Source organism: Polyodon spathula, chromosome 3 (assembly GCF_017654505.1).
Source record: "Polyodon spathula isolate WHYD16114869_AA chromosome 3, ASM1765450v1, whole genome shotgun sequence".
Classification (NCBI taxonomy): Eukaryota; Metazoa; Chordata; class Actinopteri; order Acipenseriformes; family Polyodontidae; genus Polyodon; species Polyodon spathula.
This window is the reverse complement of record NC_054536.1, coordinates 38381934-38407350: the sequence shown is the minus strand read 5'-3', so window position 1 is coordinate 38407350 and position 25417 is coordinate 38381934. Positions and strand designations below refer to the sequence as shown.

At 35.2% G+C, this 25417-nt stretch overlaps 1 protein-coding gene across 2 annotated transcripts in view; it reads left to right on the top strand.

Annotated features, from left to right (window-relative positions):
• LOC121313068 (rab effector MyRIP-like) overlaps positions 1–25417 on the top strand; it is a 187260-nt gene that overhangs the window by 4671 nt on the left and 157172 nt on the right. For both annotated transcript variants that reach the window (XM_041245207.1, XM_041245206.1), the window contains exon 2: positions 17096–17258. In XM_041245207.1, coding sequence (XP_041101141.1) covers positions 17149–17258 — 110 coding nt within the window. In that variant the 5' untranslated portion in view covers positions 17096–17148. The remainder of the gene's footprint in view (positions 1–17095; positions 17259–25417) is intronic.

Sequence of the window (25417 nt, the reverse complement as noted above, 5' to 3'; positions counted from 1 at the left end):
ACCGATATTTTTTAATAAAGGTATTCTCGCAGTTCTTGGAATTGCATGTAGCTTTATTATTTCAGGGGGAAATGGCTCTGAAGGCTTGTAATGATAGGTGCAACAGCAATACACTGAGAATTCAATTTCTGATGCTGTTGGGTTGTCCCTTTTGATATTGCAATTTCCACACAAATGCACATTCAAGAAAGGCAGAGAAGTCTGATCAGTTTTGCATTATTTTGACCTTGCGGTTTGTGTTTGCAGTTGGCTAAAGCAGCAAATGCATTGTTTATCTTTTAGGTAGTAGCATAAATCTGCTCTTTTAGATCCTCAGGAGAATGTTAGCCTTGGCTAGAGCTTCTGTCATGTGATATTTTACCAGACATTGGTAGTGGTATAAATTGTAGCATCTGTCTAATGCCTTCATATCTTACTGGATGACCTTGTATGTCTCTTCTGCTTCTTGGGAACAGCTGTTTTTCTATCTATGAACAGCTTGCATTACGTAGTAGGATGCATATCCTGAAAGTGGAAGTCAGTGACCATTAAGGCTGTTTAGACCCTTGTTCAGAATTGGTGAGCATATTGTAATCGCACTAATATGTTTAAAGCAATACTGCCTTTTAAATTACTACTTATCCCCCACTGACAATGCATACCCCATATAGTGAAGGTACCTGTTTGTCTGTCTGTAAATATCGCTTTTGTCACGCCAACAGTTTTACATATATCTAGAGAACCTAATTTTGATGGAACATGGTTAGTTTATTCTTCAGCGTACTAACTAATTGATCAGAACCTGGTTATTTACTGTATGTAGTGGAATCTATTTTACTGTCTGTACAATAGTCATTTTTTTAATTCATACAGTGGCTGTAGGTCAGGGTGATGTCTTCCAGGATACTGATTGTATTGCCATGGATGTATTTTATGTTTTAAAGACTGTAAACATACCCTTTTTGATTAGTTCTTCAAATTGTGTAATTTAATTTTTTTGTTCCAGCAAGTGAGACTGTTGGAATGTTCAGTGATTTAATTTTAAATACAAATTATCTGCTAATCCATCTTTTAATTATTGCATTTGAAGTACTGATTCAGCACAAGTATCTCTTGACTAGTTCAAGAGGATCCCTTCCTTGATTCAATACCTGGTGGCACACAGCGGCAATTTGGTTAACTGCTTCTTTTCCTATTAGTTCATCTAACAAAATTGCATAGGTAAGCATTCTAAAGCCCAGAGAGGTTTGGTAAACAAATAAAATAAAAAATAAAAAAAACCCTGCTAAATGCATAATATAACCACAGGGAAAGAATGGCCAAAATAGATATTTCCAATGGAAATTTACTGTGGTAAACGTTTTATAAGGGTTCATCGTACGAGTAGAGCAAGTGATTTTCTGCAATACTTTAGCATAAATTTAATTAACGGAATTGAGATGTTGAAATTGTATTGCATGTTTGAAAAAATAGAAATTATATGACCATTTTGGACAAATGCAAACAACTATAAATTGGATTTTCTTGATTCCAATATTGCCTGTGCTTTTATATTGCATTTTGTTACCCTCCAGTGACAGCTATAAAAAATTTTTAAAAAATCACTATATAAAAATATCAACTTGTATCGTGTGCTAATCTGCCTTCTTTATCGAATTACTTAGTTTTGCACAGTGCCCAAATACGTATTGCAAAGCAATGCAAAAATTGTTTTAACACTTGACATATTTTATTGGATTATGTTTGCATAATGTTGTTACAGATGACTGTTACAAATCTGCAGTTTGTAGAAAAAAAAAAATCTTTGGTTGCCTTTTTGAAAACTGTAAATTGCTTGTTGAAACAAAGCACTTTGAGAATTTGTAGGCTATCCTGCTGCTAAATATTGCAAACAATGTAGAAAAATTGGAGGAAGCTGTCAGTGACACTTATTATTATTGTACTTAGTATTCTCAGTCACTGACAGTTTCCTCCAAAACCATTCTCAAAATACAGTATAATCAGTTCACGTTAGATTAAAATAAACAGTTAGTAGAACTAAGAATAAGCCCATAAAACATTGTGTTACTGTAGCATTAGGCAGCATTATATAACAAAATCATAACAAAGATGTTTAAATATGAATAAAATAATTCTTAATGGTCAATGAAGGTAGTCATAGCCTTTATAAAAAAAAAAAAAAAAGTTATGTTGTTGAACCTGTGTATCTTGACTTTTCTTCTGCTCTTTACAGTGCTTTTCTATTTTTTTTTTTGGGTGTTTGGCATGTTGTATTACATTTATGTTTTAGCTGTGAGAATCCACCTCCGTACCAAACAGTTTTGTTTTGTATCGATTATGCAGTAACTATGAGGAATACTCTCATGGTGTAAAATGAACGGGATAGACTGGGGTACAGCATTACCTTTGGATGCCGTGTGTCTCATGTTAAAGTCTAAACATGAGAAGATTTAGTTTTCGACTTTAAAATGTTCAAGCAATGAGGGCGTGTGCCCATTTGTAGTAAAGCATTTTTTTTTTTTTTTGAAAACTTGACCCCACATACTTAGAGTAAGATTGCATTTTTTATGTTAAGTCCTGTTACTAATAGTAAAATATACACTGTGTTGTATTTTACACAGCAGCGAAGTCATTTCAGGTTGATACTGTTTGCTGAAGTTAAAGTTCAGTATTTATCCTTTAATCACCTGAGCTCAGGAGCTGCTCTTCAGTTCAGTTTAGAAGTTCCTAAACGTACAGTCTTAAATTATATTTCCATCCCTAAGGAAGAGGCCAGGATATGACTGGAAACGTAATGTTGTGCCTAAGTGGATCTATCTCGGTAAATATCGATCTACACGTCACACAAAGCAATATGAGCATTTTAGAAGTAGTCTTCTCGGAAGTGCTGGCAGAACTGAGCCCCAGTGTGTAGGTAACAAGCTTAGATGTGTCTTATTAAATTCACAGCAAAACCAGGAATGGATCAAACTGCTATGTAATGGGAGTCTTATTTCCATCCCTGCACAATTTGGCAATGTATCCATTTTGTTTCGGAGAACTTTATTCAACATGCATACCAGACAAACCAGTAGGTCCAACTTGGACACTGTTATTTTCCCTATGCAAATGTAGGTGGTATGGTTCCTTTTAATGGTACATGTTTTCTACTGATTTACTTGACATTTGTACTTTTAACTTCCAAACTATGATGTTCTTCAAAAAGACCAGTACATTATTTATTGTTGATTGTGTTTATTTTAATCAGGCTCACAGAGTAAAAAATAGGACTCCTAAATTCAAGTGAATAGTGAACGTCGGCTAACAATGCTGTTAAATAGAATTTTAAAGAATGAATACTGAAGTTTAATTTTAGCGAATAGTATGAACCTGAAATGTTTGTTATGAACATTTTCTATTAATAATTCATCTCATTTTAAATTGGATAGGGATGTGTGGCTTTCTTTTATTGACCTGCTCAATCAAGGCACTCCACAGCAAATCAATTGACTGTATGTTCTGAAGACTGGAGTGGATTGGTGTGTCAATTTTGATTAACCTTCTTTTTTTTTTTAATAAAAAAAATACATCCTGTACTTATGTTTTCTGCTATTGTGACATTGAAGGATTTACTGTACAGGCTAACTTCACTATAACAAACCCCCCTGGGACCTGGAGAAATCAGGGTGTTCACTGTAATAAGGTTTGGCATTTTTCTGTATCAGAATACTGACAAAATGGCAAATTTGAATTGGACATCAGTACATAGTACTTTTTTTTTTATGAAGGTTCCTTCACATTGATCAACATTTAAATGGTATTGTGACAAGGTACTCGTGTCACATGTGTGGGTAACGTGTGGGTTGCAAGACAGAGGAGTTGGAGTTAAAACGCCGGCACAGGCGCACAGGATTTATCAAACACAAAACATAAAGTAAACAAACGGTTCATGTGACGCTACCAACGATGGTAACGCACAGAGGACACATACAAGACGGGCAGGCAGCAAGTCTCAATCGAGCGCCCATCTGTAAACAATCATTTTTATCAAACATAACTCCAAAAAGCACACCAAACAAACCCGTTTCCACACATAAATTACATCATGTAAAGAAATGAAAAAGGTAAGAATGTACACTTACATGCTGAATACAGTAATTACACATGTCTTTTCTCTTGAAAAAACTGTCCAGCGAAGATTGCTCCTCACCGCCGTTGCCTGGTTGCAGTTTGTGTGAAGATGACTGACAGGCAACGGTTGCATTTGTCATTTTGATTCATACTACAATAGGTTATCTTTGAAGTAGACAACCAAGGTTTTTGTTTTCACTGAGAGAGAAACACACTCGACACTGGAGAAAGTTCAGTGCCAGTCAGTACTGAGATTGTATCCGGGTTGATCCTGTACGTGATCGTTCTAATAGGGCTAATTTGCTTTGAAAAAAAATCGGTTCTTGCTGTTGGGATCATTAAACAGGTGTTCATTATAAGAAGGGTTCATTATAGTGAAGTTAGCCTGTATTTAAAAAAGATTTTCAGTGGAGAGTATTGACTGTTTCCTGTATATCCCTGTAAGCATTAAAACATCGACCCCTTACTAAGACCCTCTGATTTTAACTGTATTACATTTTAAAATAAAAACAAACAAAAAAAATCTCTTTCCATCAGCAACAGACTGAGATCAAACCAGCTGTAGCAGTTTGCACTGGCAGAAATCAGGCTCTCCAACACTTGTGGCTGAAGCAAGGGAGTTGTCTGATAAGTGTTGATTGAGGAGGATACAAGAGGCTGGACTCATTTTGTATTCTGAGAAATGTTGTTAAGTGACCAAACATCCCGAATGTAACATTCTTTGTTCTAATGAAATATCCTTTAAGGAAAGAGCCCTTCCTGTTGTTTTTTTCAGTGACCCATTTTAAAATGTATACAAAGGGGATTATTTTAAAGCTTGGTAACATTTGGAGAGAATCTTTTTGGGAACTGAAAAGTAAAATTCTATTTTGTGCATAATTATCTAACCATAATATGTTAACAGGGCAAAACAAAATATTAATTTAAGTTAAATACACAAAAAGGTAATATTTAGATATAAACATTGGTAGATTTAACTACTAATTAATATATATATATATATATATATATATATATATATATATATATATATATATATATAGAGAGAGAGAGAGAGAGAGAGAGAGAGAGAGAGAGAGAGATTATATATCTCTATATATATTTTTTTCTTAGCAAATTTCATTAGTGATAAAATGATTCAAAGTGCAAAAAACAAGAGTCAGTTCACACTGACCCACATTATTTGAGCCCGCTATTTGAGATAATCATCAAGGAATATGTCTTGGCCCATTTTTTCTTGTGAGATGTAACTTTTTCTAGATGTCAAAATACATGACCCGTTTCATCTTTTTGTAGAATTCAGAAATTAAAGTTATCTGATTTCTCTCCTTTGTGCATCCATGAGTACAATACAGTGTTTGAATTAAAATAGGCATCCCTTATGATATCGCCCATTTTTTCTTAACCTAGCAGAAAAGACAATTACATACTGATGCAAGTTTTACAAGCCTCCTATCAACCAATAATATTGTTGATCACGTGGAGCCCACTTTTCTCTTATTTCCAAGAGAAAACCACTTCAAAACATCCTTTGTTGTTTCACTCGCAAGACAGTACAGTCAGCACTTACATATCCGAGCCTATAACATTTTGACTTCAGTGACGGTTAAACGAGTGTGATGCATATCTGATTATTTTATCTGATTTGACATGTATGTAGGTGAGCACGTTGTAACCTGCCCCCCACCACCCAAACAACCCCCTGTCCTGCACACACGCACGCACACAAGCACACATTTCATGCTGAAAGAAAAAATATGACTGGTTTGAGGTACTGTACAGGGAGACGTTGATTCCTTCATTGAAATTTGTTAGCACACGAGTTGGGGGAATAACAGCAGTAAAAGACAAACGTGTCTTTTTTTCAGGGAATGCAAAAAAGATACAATGTCAAATACATAGCTGAGCGGGTTGTTTTAAAATAAGTAGGCTTCCATTTAGAAGTTGGTTTTCTTGGGACAGTACTATATTTTCAGCAGAAGTAGTATTTTAATTTAGAACAATATGATTCTAAAAATATCACTTGCCAAAAGACGACTGGAGACATGAAGTGTAATACAGTACATATGTACCAGATTTAAAAGTATTGTAGCAGTATGTAAAATTCCCCATTAATGACTACAGTAAAATTAAATCAAAATGTTACCCATACACAGAACTGCTTAAAACATAAGACAATGCAATTTAGCAAAAGACTTAAAAATAACAACACAGGTTTCCAGAATTAAAACAGAATCCAAAGTCAGTCTTCAAAATTGCAGAATGTAGTGCTTGATAAGGCCCTAATGTCACAGTTCACATGCAAATGAAAATGCACAAAAGCAACTAAAGATCACAGATTTTTAAAAAATGCATCACGGTATCTAAAACTATTTGAGGATTAACTTTTACATTACCGTGCCTTGTCTCGTTTGCTTTGTTTTTGGAGAAAGCGCTGTGTAACTGCAGTGCACAATAAAGACAGACTGATTTGCCATCCCAGAAAAAAAAAAAAAAATGACGGATAAACAAGTCAATTGTAACATTGAAGAGATGGGCTTTGTATCAGAAAACTGGTGACGGAAATTGCTTGTGATGGGTAAGTGCATTAATTTGTTACACATACATAATGGCAATTGATTTTATTCTTATTACAAGGGCCGTAAAACATGACTGATGTGTATCTGAGTGTCGTATATCAGAGTGCTGACTGTAAAACTAAGGGAGGGAGAGAATAAAGGAGTAAGCCTTTTGCCTATTTTCTTTGACGTTTAAACTAAGAAAGGAATGTTTAGCCAAAGGTGTCACTTCTTGATGAACACAGAATACAGTGCAATCACCTTTTCAAGTTGTCATAACATTTAGGATACACGAAAGCTTTCCTGCCATCTGTCTGCTTCACTAATAGACGAATATTCCCTGATATACGATATAATATATAATATATTATATATATAGATGGATATATACATATAATATATATATATATTTTAGTATATATAAGATATCCATAATATTTTATTTTCTGTAGTGTTTTTCGACAAGTGAGCAGTAAGATTAAAACAGTTTGCAGTTTTGCACTTGTATGGAGCATTTAACTTATTTAAATAACTTAAACTCTGTCGTGCAAACTTCAAAGCAGAACACATTTGGATATGTGTTTATAGCTTCTGAAGGTTTTATGCTGTCCTGCATTAGTTTTAATTTTCAATAAAGAACTCTATTCTTGGTTCTTGGTAGGAAAGTTCATGTTCTGTGTCATTTTGAGGTCTTTGCTAGGGATTCCAGAGGGAGCGTCACAATTTTTCTGATACTCCCGCAGGTTGGGGAGGCAAAACCATTGTGCTAAAGAGGACTGTCTTGGCCAGGCAGTTGATGAGCTCAGGATGAGCTCAGAGACTGGTAGCTCACTGATATCCAGTCTTCAGTTCTTGGGTGTAAAAGAGATTGTGGGATCGAAGGACACCCACTGAACTTTTAGGTCTCCAGAACTGGGTGGATAATTGCAGCTGTGATGGGACATACTTGAACATTGATATAAAAACCAATTTGAGAGGACATGTCTTCCTCCTTTCTTTTTAAGACTTGGATTTATGACTGTTGGAATAACCAGCTGAAATTGCATAATTCTTGGATGAACTTGTGCTGAGGGTGAGCTATAAGAAATTTGTCAATCTGCATTAACATTCAATATTTGTTCTGTGGAGTTTGAGTCAGTCCAGGTCATTCAGTCATACCGCTGCTTTAATATCTTTAGAGATGGTTAAAAAAAAAATGTATGTCATTACATTTTGGGTTTAAATTCCTCACTTTGTAGATATTTTATAGCTTTTTTCTCAAAATGTTAACACATGAACTATGTTCCTGCTGGCCGTGTGCCACGTCACCACAAGCGAAATGTTTTCAATTAATTTTCACCAAGTTCGCTAAGGTGGCAAAGGCTTTGAAAAATGCACTTGTGTAAGACTATGCCAGCATGATTGCTTTGAACGTGTGCTGCTGGGTAGATGAATCAATACAGACTTGTTTAGGTTTGTTTAATTTCGTTTCGCCCAAAGAAAGCCATTTAGCTTGATTACAAACATACGCACCAGTGTTGTGTTTGGCGCGACAGAGGTTCTAATTGGAAACAAAAATATAACAGTCACAGTCGTTGTTTGCTATCGCTTTTAAAATATGCTGAAATATAGTTTAGAAGATTCGGAAGTGGAACAGTTAATAAAAGAATAAACACATTTTATTATTTAATAAACTGTCAGTAGTCCCGGGTAAAAAATAAATTTAAACAGTCGTGGCTGTGCAATCCTACTTTAATATTACAAGCTTATGTAACTAGAGCCGGGGCTGGTCAGGGAGGTATTTATATTAACATACATTTATATCTGTCTACTGACAGATTCAATTTACTGTTCTGCTGTGGAAAGAAAACCGTTACACCGTCAAAATATTGTAAAGGTGCAGCGCATGAGAATATGTGCAATTCAGAATTTTTTTCAAGTGGGACTATTCAGGCTTGCATTGCAAGCTGAAAAACTCACCTACCGGTAGGTTATTTGTGTTTATGGAAACCTGTGGTGAGTGTGGTGTTTAGGGGAGAAGGTTGTTGGACACAGTTAGTCAATATGTTTATTGTATTGTGTACCATAAAACAGTTTTATATTTTTCTTCAACATTCTTTGGTGTGGCTTACATTTTTCCATTGTGGCTAAAAATGGTAAGTTACTTTAGCCACAGTGGCTAACTAAATGAAAGACTAAATTTTTATAGGACTAATTCTATTTTGATGGATTAAATAAAGATTTATGATGAGGCCAGTACTGTATATGAGTGTATACTGAGTAGTTTTGAACTCTTGAGGGTTCCAAGGGACAAAATGCTAGTAAAATCTACTTGTCCTTAAAAATCTACTGGCCCCCTCCCCTTTGCACAAAACACACACACAAAAGTAGAATATCACTTAAAGGATTTAGCTTTTGTTAACAGTGAACACAATTAGAGATTAATAACCATTTTTGTTTTGTGAAACGTAAGATAAAAAGTGGCAGTGGCAGCATAATCTGGCAGTAGGTTTACATGGCTCGTTTTCATCGTTTTTCGTTTTCTTTACCCTGGCTTTTTTTTCCTGAACCAAAGAGACATTAGTTAAAACTAGTTATTTCCTAATGATTTAGTTAAACATCATCTGTTATTATACAGTACACTTTTACCTTGGTTTCAGGAATAACAGAGTTATGATGATGTATCACCTTTAAATACCGTGCAGCTTTATAAAGACATGGGAATACAAACCATCTTGTGTCAATTGGAGTCCCAGTGAGTTATATTTTTATATCTATGGGAGCACCAGTCTGGTGTAGAAATATACTATCAGATAAAATTAAGGTGGGCAAACCAGAGGTCTGGCTATTCTGCCTATGCAGAGTTCTGCTAAATGCTGCTCATGAACTTTGCGGTTCGGAACTAGTCATATAATTGAATACTAATCGGTGAATCCCAATCTTTCTGCATTTTGTAGAAGTATAAATGCCCTGGTAAACATTAAATAATAATCACAATACTTATACTTTTTTAAGGTTTTGGTTTAATTTCTCTTAAATACCTACATTTGAAACTGGTTAAAAAAAATGCACAAATACACATTCAAATATAATCTTATTCAAATAACCAGATTTATACACAATATACCTTGATATAAACTAATAGCAAGCATGTCCACCCTTTTCCTTCAAAAACATTGACATTCCTCCATGGACACCTTTTAAAATAATGTTGTTCCAAACTCTTATGGAACGGTGTTCCACGCTTCTTCCAACACCTTCCAAAGTCATTTAAGTTTCTAATATTCTTTTACTTTTTCTTTGTCCAAATTGTCCCATGCAGCGTCAATGATATTGAGATCTGGGCTTTGAGGGGGCCATTCCATGCGTTGAAGGACTCCAGCTTCCTCTTTCTTTTGCAAATAGGTTTTAATTATTCCAGTGATTTGGATCATAATCTTGCTGTAAGATGAAGTTTGGACCAATAAGTCTTGCACCACTGGGGATAGCATGGTGGATTAAAATGTGTTTGTACCATGCTGCAGTCAATATACCAACAATTTTCCAATGTCACTTGAGGATATGCATCCCCAAACTTGAATTGAACCTCCTGCATGCTGAATTGTTGGCTTCAAGCAAGGCTCTTATTATTAGTTTCAGTTGTCCGCCGTCTCACGTACTGTCTTAGATTAGAACCAAATGATTTTGACTTGTTTGTCCAAAGCACCTTTGACCATTGTTCCTTAGCCCAATTTCAGAGTTATTGTGCATATTTTAGCCTTTTAGCCTTGATCCCCTTTCTTAACAGCACATCTTTTAAGTTCTGATTTCAAGAGTGACCTTCGTACTGCAATGGATGGACAACGACACCTGAGCCTTCTGCCAGTTCTGTTGTCAATTCAACGCTTGTCATCTTTCTGTTCCTTAAAGATGTTATCTTCAAGTATTGCTCAGCCTTGATAGACAGCTTTTTGGTTCCTGGGTTTGTCAGTTACAGATGTTGTTTCTCTGTACTTGTTTATTATGCTTCGGATACCACACCTTGTTTTTCCTTTTTATGCAGAAATGCAATTCTATGCCGATCTTCTACTGAAATTTCAGTAATTTTGTTTTAAGCTAACACTTACTCCTGATAGATCTGTATTCTACAGTACTAATGGGCTTTTAGCTTTATGGATGTGTAGAGAGGAACACCTTTTTGTTATACGTATAAGTGCATTATAATTCTAGCATTATACATGAGCGCTCCATTTAGATCAAGCAATAAACCCTTATCTTATAGTCTTTAAGGTCATAGCATTGAATCTCACTGATTTTTTACAAATATTTAAATAAAATCAATTCTCTTATAACCTTAATAGAAACATTTAACAAATAATTACATTTAACCATCCTTGAACATATTAAAAAAACGGAGATGCACTCTAGTTAATGTACATCTGCTGTAAATCTGGGTGGCCACCGTTAGGTAAGTCAAATTGGAACGTTTCTGTAATATTCTAAAATCTTATAAAGTAGTTGTAAATACCCTTTTAATGCAAGGCACATTTATTAATTATTGGTATGTTCTTAAGGTGAATGCTTTGTGAAATATCAGCATAGCCTCCCACCCCCCTTAATTACCATAAAATGACTTCCACTGCCACTGAACTTAGAAGTTAGTTGTCAAAATAAAAAATGGACAGGGTCATGGGATTTTTCTCAGAAATAATAGAGCAACAATTAGAGAATGTAACCTCTTGTAAATGTAGCCAGTATTTACAAAACTGAAATCTCATGGTAAATGTTTGTTTTTATGTATTTTTTTTTTGTTATACAATTTGAATTCTCCAACATAATTTAGAAGATGAGCAAAGGCAGCAAAACAACATAGGACAAATAAAGGAAGTAGGCAGGCCATATTCACAGACAATACAGAGGGTTTGAATTATAACAGCAATTTAATTAGATTTTGATTTATAAGAGGTAACTTTTTTGGGGGGAAGACATCGGTGCCAAAACAACTATGTGAATACATTGATTTTAAAGCAAAATTTCCTGTCCTTAATGTTATTATAATTGATTCATTGTATCTGTCTTAATGGACTATTTGGGATGTCATGTTTGTAATGGTATTTATTTATTGCTTGTATAATTATTTATTGCTAGTTTTTGTGCTTTTTTTTGTACTGAATTAGTAGATCAGGTTCAAACACCCAGAACCATACACACAGTGGGTGAATACGTGTCCTTGAAAACAGTTGCATAACTTGGTCTTGAATGATATTTTCATGCAGCTCACACCTGAATTTCTTTTTTCATAGATTTTTTCATAGAAAAAAATGTATTGTGCACACTGGGCTCATAAGTGGAAACATAAAGTATGTAATTGATTATTTGAGTCCTATTTAAAATGTCATCTGTTTGAGATTCAACTAAAGAATTTAAAAACAAAATGCAAATTACTCCAGTTATACCTGGAGGGGGACGACAACTTTATTATGCTTGTTTCTGTTAGATATTAGTTCTTTGACTGAATTGTACCTTGTGCACTGTACAAACTAAAACAGTAATCCCATACTCTCATGCATTTCCATACTTTCTGACATTTACTTATTCTGGATGTTTTGAATCAGCTCATCTTTACCCCCCCCCCCCATCCCATCCCATCCCACACACGCATACTTTGTATCTGACGCCAGAAAGATTGTGTTTTATGCTATTTGGCTTGCTGGTCTTTTTATGTTTAGATATCAATTTCTTTGCTACCTTCACAGGAGGATCTCCACCATGCTTTATATGAGTTATTCAGTCAGCTTACATGCATTAAAGTACTTTGATATTCATGGAACTGAAATATATTGTCTGTTAAACAGTTTTGTACATTTGAAACATTTATATTCATGGAATGTTGTCTTTTTGAAAAAAAAAAAAATAATAATAAGAATGTTAAACCTCAGTTGACTTCTGCCATGATCACATACATACCTGGAGACTGCTGTTCACTCACAATCGACTGCTCTCAATCTTACTGTGAATAGCTGTATTGATTGTGAATACTAATACAAGTAACTAGAACACGCTACTATATGTTGACTTATCTGGATTACTCTCAAGTTATCCGCAAAGCAGCATTTGAGTAAAAAAGCAGTTTCCCACATACCTATGCTATCATATATATATGTTTTCAGAACTTTGTCCACCCTCCCCTTGCAAGGATAACGGCACTGAGCCTTTTTCTATAATTTTATGAGATTGGAGAACATATTGGAAGGGATCTTAGACCATTCCTCCATACAGAATCTTTCCAGATCCTTGATATCCTTTGGTCTGCGCTTATGGACTGCCCTCTTCAGTTCAAACCACAGGTTTTCAATGGGATTCAAGTCCAGAGACTGAGATGGCCATTGCAAAATGTTGATTTCGTGGTCACTTAACCATTTCTTTGTGGATTTTGATGTGTGCTTGGGGTCTTGTCTTGCCGGAAGATCCACTTGCAGCCAAGTTTCTGCCTTCTGGCAAAGGCAACCAAGTTTTTGGCTAAAATGTCGTGGTACTTGGTAGAGTTCATGATGCCGTTGACATTAACAAGGGCCCCAGGACCAGTGGAAGCAAAACAGCCCCACAACATCAAAGATCCACCACCATATTTTACAGCAGGTATGAGGTTCTTTTCTGCATACGCATCTTTCTTTCGACGCCAAATCCACGGCTGGTGTGCGTGGCCAAAGAGCTCCATTTGCGTTTCATCTGACCATAGCACCTGGTTCCAATCCAAGTGCCAATGCCGTTTAGCAGGAACTCCAGGCGCTTACATTTGTTGGTTGCTCTCAATAAAGGCTTTTTTCTGGCAACCCTTCCAAATAGGCTATTGGCATGGAGATGGTGTCTAAGAGACTTGGTGACCCCAAGATGCAACCAAGTTCTGTAATTCTCCAACTATGACCCTTGGATTCTTCCTCGCTGTGCATGGGAGCAAGATGCACTTGCGTTCTCTACCAGGCAGATTTACCACTGTTCCACTGGTTTTGAACTTCCTAATTATTGCCCTAATAGTGGTAAGTGGTATATTTAGGTCTTTAGCTATTTTTTTGTACCCATTACCTGATTTTATGTAGGTCAACAACAATGGATGACAAATGGATTTTATATGCGTGTTATCTCATTTTTATACCACAGTGAAACAGGAAGCCACAGAAAGCCACAATGCAGTTCCTTAAGACTGAGATGTACTTAAAGTAGTATGTTAATGCAGATTTAATTTTGTTTGATTTTATTTATAAGAATCTTTAGGGGTGCCAATAATTGATACCTATCTTTTTGAGGGGGAAAAAAAAAATATGTGCATATATATATTATATATATATAATGTTTAAGAAACAGGCGCATTCTATTATTAATTATTGCCACTTTTTACACTAAATGTTACTCTGGGTGACTCCTTCACTCTACCGCCTTTGTCTGAACATTCTGAACTGGTTACCTACCAACCAACTTGCATGTCGGGCAATCATTGGAGTGCACTTTTGTAGTGTTCAATCCAACTTCAGGGATTTTTGTTGTGAAGTGAGTTCAAAAAGTTGTTTTGCATCAATAGCAAAAAATGTACAGTTCTGAAGAAAAGTTGGAATCTGGAGTAATGAAGGACAGTCAAGTGACAGTGCAGCAAAAGAAGTGGCGACAACAAGGACCAGATGAACAGTAAAAAAAATAAAAAAATGTTTATAGATGCAAATGTTTATAGATGCAAAATGGCTTGCTTTGCTAGCTTACCTTGCAGATATTTTTGATCGCTTAAATATTCTTAACACGCCACTCCAAGGATGAGATACATCTGTCTTTTCTCTCACTAAGTCGAAAGCTGGATCAAGGAGCTGCCCTTGTGTTACTATCACAGAAAAAAAAAAAAAATCTTGCTTTTTTGTATTGTGAATTAAAAATAACCAATGGCTATATATTAGTTTTGTTGATATTGTCTTACAATGCATGTTTTACTGATCATGTAACAGGGAAGCGGGGTCATGTAGTCATTTTTATTGCTAGAAGGGGGTCGCAGTGCAGCGAAGTTTGAGAACTGCTGTTTTATTGAAAGCAGGGATTCATATAAATGGCAGGTCCACATGAGGACCAAAATGACAAAGACTGTAAGCACAAATGCAGACCACTATTGTTTAAAAAAAGAGGGAGTAATCCACATGAGTACTGATATTTAAGCATCCCCATGAAGGGCGCTTGTGTGAGTTATGCAACCCAACTACTGTAGCTCTTTGTTTTGTGGTTGTTCTATCTCGTTACTGAGCATCCCCACTGCTATTTCAACGGTTTATTATCCAAGTGATGTGCTGACTTCTTTGTTAAGGAAACTCCTCTGGTAAAATATAACGTTTGTGGCAGATATTTTATCTTAATATTAATTATCTAGGTAAATTAAGTAAACCACACTTGTTAATATATATCCTTTTTTTGTTTGTTGCATATAGCTAATTAATATTTTAGACGATATTCCCCATTAACTTAATAGGTATTATTTCTAACAGTGCTTGATTGTAACATTCAAAAATAGAAGTAAAATGACTTCTGTTTATTTCAGTGGTACCATACAAAATTAAGTAGGTTAAGGTAGGAATTCTATTAACAGTTTTATTTTTAATGGTACACCCTCGCTATAACAGCCTTCTTTATAACAAAGCTTTGTGTTTTAATTCTTTAACAAATAGGATAAAGCAAAGGCAGAATACTGCATACATGAGATTGAACAGGTACATGTCATTTTACTTGTATACAATCTTGTCTACTTTAACTTACTCCCAAAATCATTCATTTTGATTGTCCTTTCGCTATAACGAACCCATCAATATAACAAACAAAAGACTTGGACCCCAGCAGGTTTGTTTATAGCGAGGGTGTGCTGTAGTTAAGTGTATTCATAAAATATATTTTATCATAATTCAAAATATCTAAAACATTTTTAAAAAATGCATTAATATATTTAAAGATTTAAGAATTCCAGAGCTGTTCAAACGATGGATTCATTTCACACGTCATTAGATACTATTTACAAATGAACTAGCTTGTGTTTGCAGCTGGAAGTCTCTTTGAATTCAAGAACATCAGTGGGGGTCTTTTTGATCAAAGTGTCCTTTTGTTTACAATGGAAATTTTACAAGACTGGCATCTTGCCTGAATGCAGGACTTTAAACCTCTCAAACTTCAAAGATGCTGTGAGACATATTCCAAACAGGTTTGGCCAAATACTATAATCTATACAATGTATATTCATAAACATGTATCAGTTTTATACCTTTTTATTCTTCACACATTCTTCACTTTGATCTGTCCTATTGTAGTCATGTGGCATTTTAAATTCCGGATAATAAATACCTAATGCTTTGACATTGGCTTCATACACAATAAACAAAACAGAAAAAAATACTGTAAAGCCATAAGTATTTGCAAGCCTTTTATTATGTATCTTTTCACGTATGAAAAAAAAAAAAAAAACCTGAACATTTTTGGCAGGAATATCAAAATCCACTAATAATACATTCTATATTGCAACAGTATGTTGTCTAGGTAAAGTTCATGCATGAGTGTCATACAAGTAAAACAAACCTTCTTCTGACACATTCATAGCCTCATATCTAAGACCATTTTAGGTACTGACTTCATATTTGCAGGGCTATATAAACACAGTGATGTTATATAGCTACAATAATGAGGTATTTTTTATTATTTTTTTTTTAATTAATTTTTTGCTGTATTCTTTTTTTTGGGTTTCTGTTGTAATATATTTTGGATTAAATTGTCAATAACAGTGGTACTGTTTTTCACATAGGTTTCTTCTTCCATATTTTATAGACCATCTCATTAAAGGTCTTCCCCTTACAAAAGAAAAATGTCAAATAATTACAACTGTCCTCCTTTGACATTTGCCTCAAAGGGACATTGGCATTAACTTGCCTTCTCTAACGGATAATCAAATGACGGCACCAGTCTCATTGCTGATCTTGATAATTATCAAAACGGTTGTAGATCTAAATCCGACCAGTTTAAATAATTAATGGACCAAGTTTTCAAAGAATCAAACATCCAACAGACGTAAATCCATTGTGTATTTCAGTCTGTAAAAATATGAAATTATTTTAATGCCAGAATTTAGATCAGTGAAGAGACCCCAATCAAACATTTCTTTGACCACAGAATCTCATATTTATCTGGAGAATGATTTACCAAAGGGCCAGAATCAGACTTTATAATTTTACAGGAGGGTTATTTTAGCCAACTTTTCACTATTTGTAAAATACTTGGATGTCATTTTTTTAATGTCATGCACTGAAGCATTTCCCTCCTGTAATGGGAAATAATAACAGTTAATAGCAATCAATAATGATCATGATACAAGTTAAAATAACGCGAATACAGCTACGTTGTTGTTCTCTGCTGGTAGTGCAGGGTTATGTACAGTCCTACTGGAATTGTCCTCAGTATAATTTTGTTTCCTTCTCTTTTAGATGTCCCTTGGTGAGAGTTGATTGAAGGCCTGTGTGGAGAACCTGCCAGAACAATGGGAAGGAAGTTGGATCTTTCAAGTCTGACTGAAGATGAAGCTGGCCATGTACTTCAGGTGGTCCAAAGGGACATGTGTCTTCGGAAGAAAGAGGAGGAACGCTTGAAGTAAGTTGCCTTTTCACGGCAGCAAAGTCATCCACAATCATGTCCTGATAGTTTTTCTTGACACATGGAACTTCTGATGTATGTTTTAATCTGCTTAAGTTATGAAAAAGTATCTCTCTGCAACAGTGACAGGAATGGTTAAAAATAAAAAAACAGATCCATGATCTATTATAAACCGCTTCACTTGGTGATCACTAGTATTAATAGGAAAGTTATCTGTTAGATATTCTTTTAGGGAAATTATCAGTTGCAACTTCAGTACCATAATTTTCTTGTCCTCCTTTCATACTGTTACTTACTCATCACTTCATATTTTTAAAATATATATAAAATGCTATGGCTGCTACGATGTTATGTACGCCACTGGTTACAAATCCACAATCGGCTCAAATGTAGTTTCATACAGTAAATGTGTAGCCCAAGCCTCGATTGCTGAACAAACATTGGTTTTAGAACTACAACTTCTGAGTGAATGATGCTGATCATGAGTGTAATTTAGTGACTCTTCAATTACCTATAGTTAAATGGGTTTAATGCAGTTCTATAGTTGTAAACATCCTTAATATAACCTGTTTCAAAAACTGCAGGCTCACTAAGCAGATGGTATATTTTATTCCTGCATAACTTGATTAGATTTTTTGTCCTCCTCTTGCATATAATTTACATACATATTTAACTTGTTTGTTTTGGTGCTCAAATGTATTTTAGCATTGTGTTCCATTATACAGTTACTTCCATGTATTTTGGCTTTACAGTAAAACAACTTTAGTGCATAATATTGTTGCAATAACCTCAAACCAATCCTACTTTCACAGCATATGTTAAACTAATTGAACCACAACATCAAGCAATTCATGATATTTAATTTCTTAAAGAATACTTGTGTCACAGTTGTAGTTTTGTAGGGTCCTCTAAAAAAATATAGACCCTTATGAGCTTAGTTTATACAGAAAGAGATGCCAGAGTGTGAGCAATGACAATAATACTGCTGAGAGCTGCCTATTCAAAGTCAAAACATGTTTACAGCTACAGACCCGTCTTTCTCACTCAACTTTCCTTTGTTTTGAAACGCATCTCCTTAGTGTTATTACAGAATATTATTCTGGTCTCTTCTCCACAACCATCCTCTGTTCAGTCTGAATAACGAAAACTACAGTATTTAATAGTACAATACTGTACTATTAATTAGTAATAATCGGCTATGGTAAACGTCACAGTAACAACTGTCCAATGAATCAATAATGTGTAGTAGCTGTATGGCTACTTTGTTTTCACCCCCTTGTCAACCTGTCACCCCCCCCCACCCCCCACCCCCAACATTTTCTATCCAAAGACTGAATCAAAGGCTAAATTTAAAATATTACTAAAGTATTACTAGAGACAGACCAATTATTTGTGTACACCCGCAACTGAAGTGCCATTGTACTTTAAGACATACATAATGTCAAAATATTGCCACAAATTTAGTGTACAATGCTGACCAGACATTTGTTGGCACTTTACTGTCATTTAAGATTTCAGATCTTATGTTTAATAAAGTGATATTTGATTAAGCTGTGAGTTAAAAGGGAAGTGTGTTGTTTGTGTATGAATTTACTGCTTGGGAGAGATGAGGGACAATAGTACTGGATACAGTCATGTTTCACTGACAGATACAGAAGTACCTGGTAAATGTTTCTTTTTCCATGGTTTTCATCATCAGTCTTTGTGTCTTTTTTTCTTCTGCTTACTAACCGGCTTGTTCGCATTAGCACCTGATTTTAAAAAAAAAACAAACAAAAAAAACAAAAACAAATATAATTTCAAAAAAATGTAAATAAGACCACATTTTCTTCTGACTTTGGGACATTATCCCGATCAAGACTCATGCAGTTGCATGTCACTGAAAACAATAGAAAAGTGATGGCCACTGTGTGGAAGTGTGCTTGCGTCAGCCTACAGCATGAGCAGCTGCAGAGCACTGCTCTGCACCCACGTCAGTCAGCTGCCTAGTACCAAAAACAAAGTCTCAGTCTCTTTCTTTATCGCACTCAAGAACTTGCAGAATGGATAAAACTGTGTTGAACTTTAAGAAAACATTGGTGCTTTATATCATGCGCTTTTTAACTTGCATAATGGAAGAGGTTATGCTGCCAGCTCAGCAACTAATGCAGCAGGCTAATGGGTGTGTTTCCTGTTTCAGTTGTGTGACCTTGATAACTTTCTTATGGTAACAACTGTCCTTGATAATCCAAAAGAAGTGTGAAATATGAATATTTAGAGGCTTTTTTTTGGAAACTTTCATGGCAGCTTGCATTTCTGACTTAAATTAATTTACTTTTATCAGTTAGTCATAATGTTGTATTTTTTTCCCCAAACAAGAAATAAGACAAACCTTCCCTATTAATCTTCCCTGATAGCAATTTTTTTTTTTAAATTGTATATTTATCATGTCTACAGTATGTATTTACCATGTGTACAGTATCCTGCTCTGCCTATATGAGTACAGTACCAACAGAACAATACCAACATGTCCACAATCAACTTGAACACTCACATAATCAACCTTAAATCATGTGTTTTTTTGCTTGACTCATTTGTGGTTTGTAAGATCTTAACACCTGCAAAGTCTATAGGATTTGTTTCCCTCCCCATCTAAAGCTTGACAGTCTTGGAAGTTTATGTGCTAATGAGACGCAAAAAGGGACTAACCACCACTATAAGAAATTAGTCAAGTAGATGCATTTTTCAGTTTGTACCTTAATCAATTTATACAAATACCTCGGTATAGGAGAGCAGATTACATTTGTAATTATAATTTCTAACACTGTAAATCAACATTTAAGACATTTGAATAGTCTGTGTAGACTGCATGTTTTAATTTTAAGTGTAAACATAGTACATTTTTACATTTATTAAAATACTATGCTGCTTAAGATTTTTATTTTATCATTTACATATTATAACCTTTACAGCTCTAATAATTTCAATGAACGCTTAGTTTTTGTGGAGACAATGAATTCATCAGTGAGATTCAATTTAGTTCTTGTAGTAGGTATTTTGTAAATTGAACTGCATGAAATTACTAAATAATTATTAGTTTCTTTGCAGATGTAACAATTAAATAACCTCAATGTGCGTGTTAAAAAGTCAAGATGATATATAGGAATTTCATTTAATGAAACATGTTACTTTTGTTTTAAATTGAAACAAAGAACAGTAGAATATTCCCTTAACTTTTCGATCAACTTTCCTAATATAGGTATTCTACCTAGCCATTTCTAAACTTTACAAATTCTAGTAATCTGTGAGAATTTAACTGTGCTATCTGTAGCTTTTGATTGCATTTATTCACCAAATGACTTTGGTGTGACTCAAGTGGCCACATGCCAAAATAAACACTATTCTGACAGCCATGGGTGACTCAACCACACTGCCATGTTGCTAGGTTTTTGTGCTACTTCAAAAATTAAATAGCTGATTTTCATAGGGAATGTGAAATGGTGTTTGTTTTTTTCGTAAGTAGGCTAACACCTAGTTTGCTTTTGCTTTGCGTTTTTTGTTAAGTGTTTTGACTGCTTGAAATGTACTGGAAGAAATGACCTTGTGTCCCAAGAGCAAACACTGCCTGCTGGCGAGATTAGCGCTGGCCAATCCATGGAAAGTGGGAGGGAGAAAGGAGTAGCAAAATCAAGAGAAAGGGTTTGGAAATCAAGAGAAACTAATAGGGGTCGCCTTCGTTCTACATATTAATAAAGTTTATAGAATTCAAATACATTGGTATGCATCTGGATTTAACAAAATATAAACCATAGTGCAAAAGAAATGTGGGTGTTTACACACCATGGCCAACATAACATTTTAAAAAATAGTCGGAGGAGATTTGGGTCTGGGACTGGGTGACAGCACATGAAACTTGATAAATAAGTACTAGCCTCTTGCAATCTGATGTCTATTCAGGATGGTCAATGGTAGATAAAGATACTGTATGTAAAAAACATAATCTAAACCGAGAGAAAAACAAAGAGGTTATCATTTTTTTTCCTATTTTAATGAAGTACTCTGTTCAATTTGCTGTACCTAGCAGCAGCATTCCCAGAAAACAACTGTGGGCACATGTAATTAATGCAACCAGTAGAAACGCAATTTCATTTTCATGTCTCACTTTCATTCATTTTCCTGATAGCTTTATAGTTTATTTTGTATGTTGTCAGGTACGTAAAATCTCTAAAATAGATATATATATATATAAAATAGATATATATATACCGGTATGCCAAATAAAACAGTTCATCCTGAATTAAAGGTAATAATACAAATTAATGTCTTTGTCAGGTTACAGTCACCGTCACCTGTTACATTTTGTTTTCACCAACGTTATATTATAGACATAGGATAAACACGTTTGTCTCAATTTTTTTTTGTTTCGATTTTTTTTGCGATCGTGATTAAAAACACAGCGATAGATTTGTGCCGTAAAGGTCATTCTGAACAATAATTGTAGTACTATTTTTTTTTTCTACAACTCATGTAAAAAAAACGATTTCGAAATATTATTTTGTAAAAGCAGGCGACAAAAACGACATTTCCGATTAGATCAATCTTGTCATAACAGTATTGATTAACTAATAACATTTGTTAGAATCTTACACGTGTGTTTTTTCCACAAAACCCCTCGACGTGAATTGTATGCAATTTTATATATATATTAGTATATATATATATATTATATATATATCGTATATTATTAAATATATATATATACATATGTATATATACACTATGTTATAGGTACGGGTCCAGTGAAATAGTGTATTTTACATGCTACATTCAACTATGTAACTAAGAGAATAACTTTTTTGTTGTAATACAATTAACAAACACATAATTTATATGTATTAATTCATTATTTTAACTTGTTACTTGTTAGTTTTCTCTACATTATGTTGTGTGTTTTCCGTACCTACCCTGCACTAGCATTTATTCTTTAAGACGTGCTCGGAAGGGGGTTAGTCTGAAACGCAAAAGGAAACCTGTGAGCATAATAATGAGGTGCAACAAAGCTGAAGTAAATATTTCAAACATCAGTAAAGACTGGGAACACCAAAAACTCAAGTTACCACTAGAAGGGGCGCTGGCGATCGATGGGCTCTCAATTTCCTGGTTAATTAAAAGGAGGAAACTGGAGCACAGAGTTCTCTCAAACAGTCTACTAACTGTACTAACTTCCTGAAAGAAAATTCACTCGCTCATGCTACTCTAAGAAATGGGAAGAATTCAGCAGGTGGTGCCAAGACAATCACTTACAACAGGGGTCTCCAATCCTGGTCCTGGGGGGTCTGTGTCCCTCCTGGTTTTTGTTCCAACTGTACCCTAAATTACTTATTAGAAGCTTAACTGATCCAAATAAGTAATTTAGGGAACAGTTGGAACAAAAACTAGGAGGGACACCGACTCTCCAGGACCAGGATTGGAGACCTGTGACTTGCACTCATTTTTAAAATCCCTTCAAGCCTTCTGTATCTCAGGGAATTTTGCTATAAGGGCATGGCAACAAAGACCATCTCATGGATGTGCATATATTCAGGACCAAGATATGCAGACCAACAGGTCAACTTTGTGTCCTTTATGGAGCACACACTGTGTATCCAAACAAACAATCGCAAACTGGCTGACAGTGCATAACGACCTGCTATGTCCTTGAAAGCAGACGTTCAAAGCACACTCGATCAGGGGGAATATCTACCTCCTGAGCCAGCTTAAAAAAGGTCCTAGTATCAGACATCTGCAGTGCAGCCATCTGGTCCTCTTTTCTCACCTCCAGAAAACACCATAGTCTAGTCATCGCTAGATCACAACATTCCTTTGTACACGCAATTCTGTGTACAGCTTCCCAATAATAACACTATGAAGCCCCCCACGATCATTTCTTTAGTTCAGGGCTATATGTGTGGAGGTTCATATGTCTTCATCTTGACCCAGAAGAAACCCAGTTATAGGAAATTATGGCATTTCATCTTTCTGACATGGTTCAATCGCTGTTTTCCTACATCTTAATATTTTAAGGCATTTTGATATTGCAAGAGAGCATTTATTGCTTTTCCTGCAAAATAACAATAATAAAAAATAAATGGGATTGATGCATTTGAAAATATTTACTAGGCTTATTTAAAAAGCCAAGAGCATAGTATAGCTCCAGTGTCATGAATTGAGACAGATCTGTGTTTATCTTGACATAAAGATTTATTTTAATGAAGGTCTTAATGAATGCCACCTGGGCATATGTTGCTTTAAGGTAATGTCGACAAGACCTTTCCTTAATGTGAAATTGGTTCATTCATGTGACGTATGTCACACACATGCATCCAGGTTAACCATTTAGTTGTTTTTCTAATTACTCAGATTTTGCGAGGAATTCAGAAATCGCAAGCTTTTATTGATTTATTGATTTGTGTAGGTGGAATAGCTTGAGGGAAGGTTTGATAATTGAGGATCGAACATAGGATCAACTTTTAAATAGTTGGGGGTTGTGTTCTCCTTTGGTATGCACATTACAGAAAAGATGACCCTTTTATCAGAACACTGGCTGCATAATAGAGGACTGTAAGACCAGCTTTCAAAGATTTTGCTGTTTTCTTTACGCCGGTCACTTAGTATTTATGTCACTACCACACTTGTCATTTCTTGCGGGAAGTGTTCTTTTGCAGTCGTGCTGTTTTGTTAGCAATCTGTAATTAGCTGATGTGGTTTGATACAGAAAAGAAAAATTGAGCTTCAGACTCGGAGACAGGAAATGTAATGTCCGTGTAAAATTAGCAGTTGTCTTGAGAATATTTCCATTAGCTGTGTGGATTCCAGTTTTGCATTGTTACAAGCCAGTAACCTGTTACTACCTGTAATTACTTGCATTGGTCCCTATATATCTGTAGGACATTCCTGTGGTTTTGCAAACAGCACTTTGAATGATGTTTTGATGATTGCTTTGTAAAATTGCACTACCAAATAATGGGGGGAGCAATATCGCTATACTTTTTTCCTTTCTCGGTTGGATCTCATCCCACCAGTCTCGGTAATAAACAGTTACCCTGTGTTTTAAAGAAGTGATCAATCTTTATACATAAGATGGTTTTCAGGTGACACTTGGTCCTTTAGAAATTCCTGGAAGTAGACATACCTCATTAGTTTTAGACTCTGCACAGATAACCCTTTACTTTTGATTAGAACACTGGTGAACCTGGGCAGTTGCCTGATGTTTCTGGCTTATGCCTTTACAAATGTACTTTTGTACTCACTTTCTCTCTCTCTCTGTCAGCTACTCTATTTGGGTGAATCTGTTTAATGTTGAATAAACAAAGAGAAACCAGTTTGAGCATCAATTCACAGAATATTGTTAAAAAATTGATAGGGGAGATAGGGTCTATGTAAAAATATACTATAATTTCCTTGTAATCTTGACCAAAAGAAAAATGGTTTAGCACTGTAGAAAACAACAATAACCAGGAGCTGATTTGTGAGGGGTGTCTTCAACTTGGTAGTAAGTTACTTTTCTAAGAAGCTATCCATTTACTTTCTGGGCGGGTGAGCAACATTACAGAGAAGAAAAAAAAAAGACCTTAAGACTGGCCCATTCAAAGGGCATGTAAAGTTTGCAAACCCTCAAGTATGTCCTAGAAATCTTCCTGGTCCAATTTGAGTTATTACAGGTAATGACAGATCACTGAATTATAACAATGTAAAATTATGGATGATTTACTGACGACATTGGAAAGTCCACTCTTCACAAGAAGTAAATATTCACTGTACTCCTGAAGAAGGCACTATCCAAAACATTTGTCTATTGTATAGTTTTACATTAAATACATAAACTTCTAGACCTATCCTATTCCTTGTAGTAGTATTTGGAATACCTGTTACTTCCTATGGTGTTCAGTTTAAAGTATTTTGTTTACAGTTTTTATTTTTCCTGTCAAAGATTTACATGGTTTCTTTCTTACATGATTTTTCTCAACGGGTCTGTGGCAGAGCAAAGCTCTGCCCTTTATAAATTGGCAGGGATGGGGTTAAATTCCCCTACCTGCCTGGGTTTACTGTGTTCAGGTGGCTGGGGTTGATTAGTTGATTAGCATAATTAATGATCAATCAGCGCCCAGCCACCTGACATAAAAGGAGGCCTCTGCTTC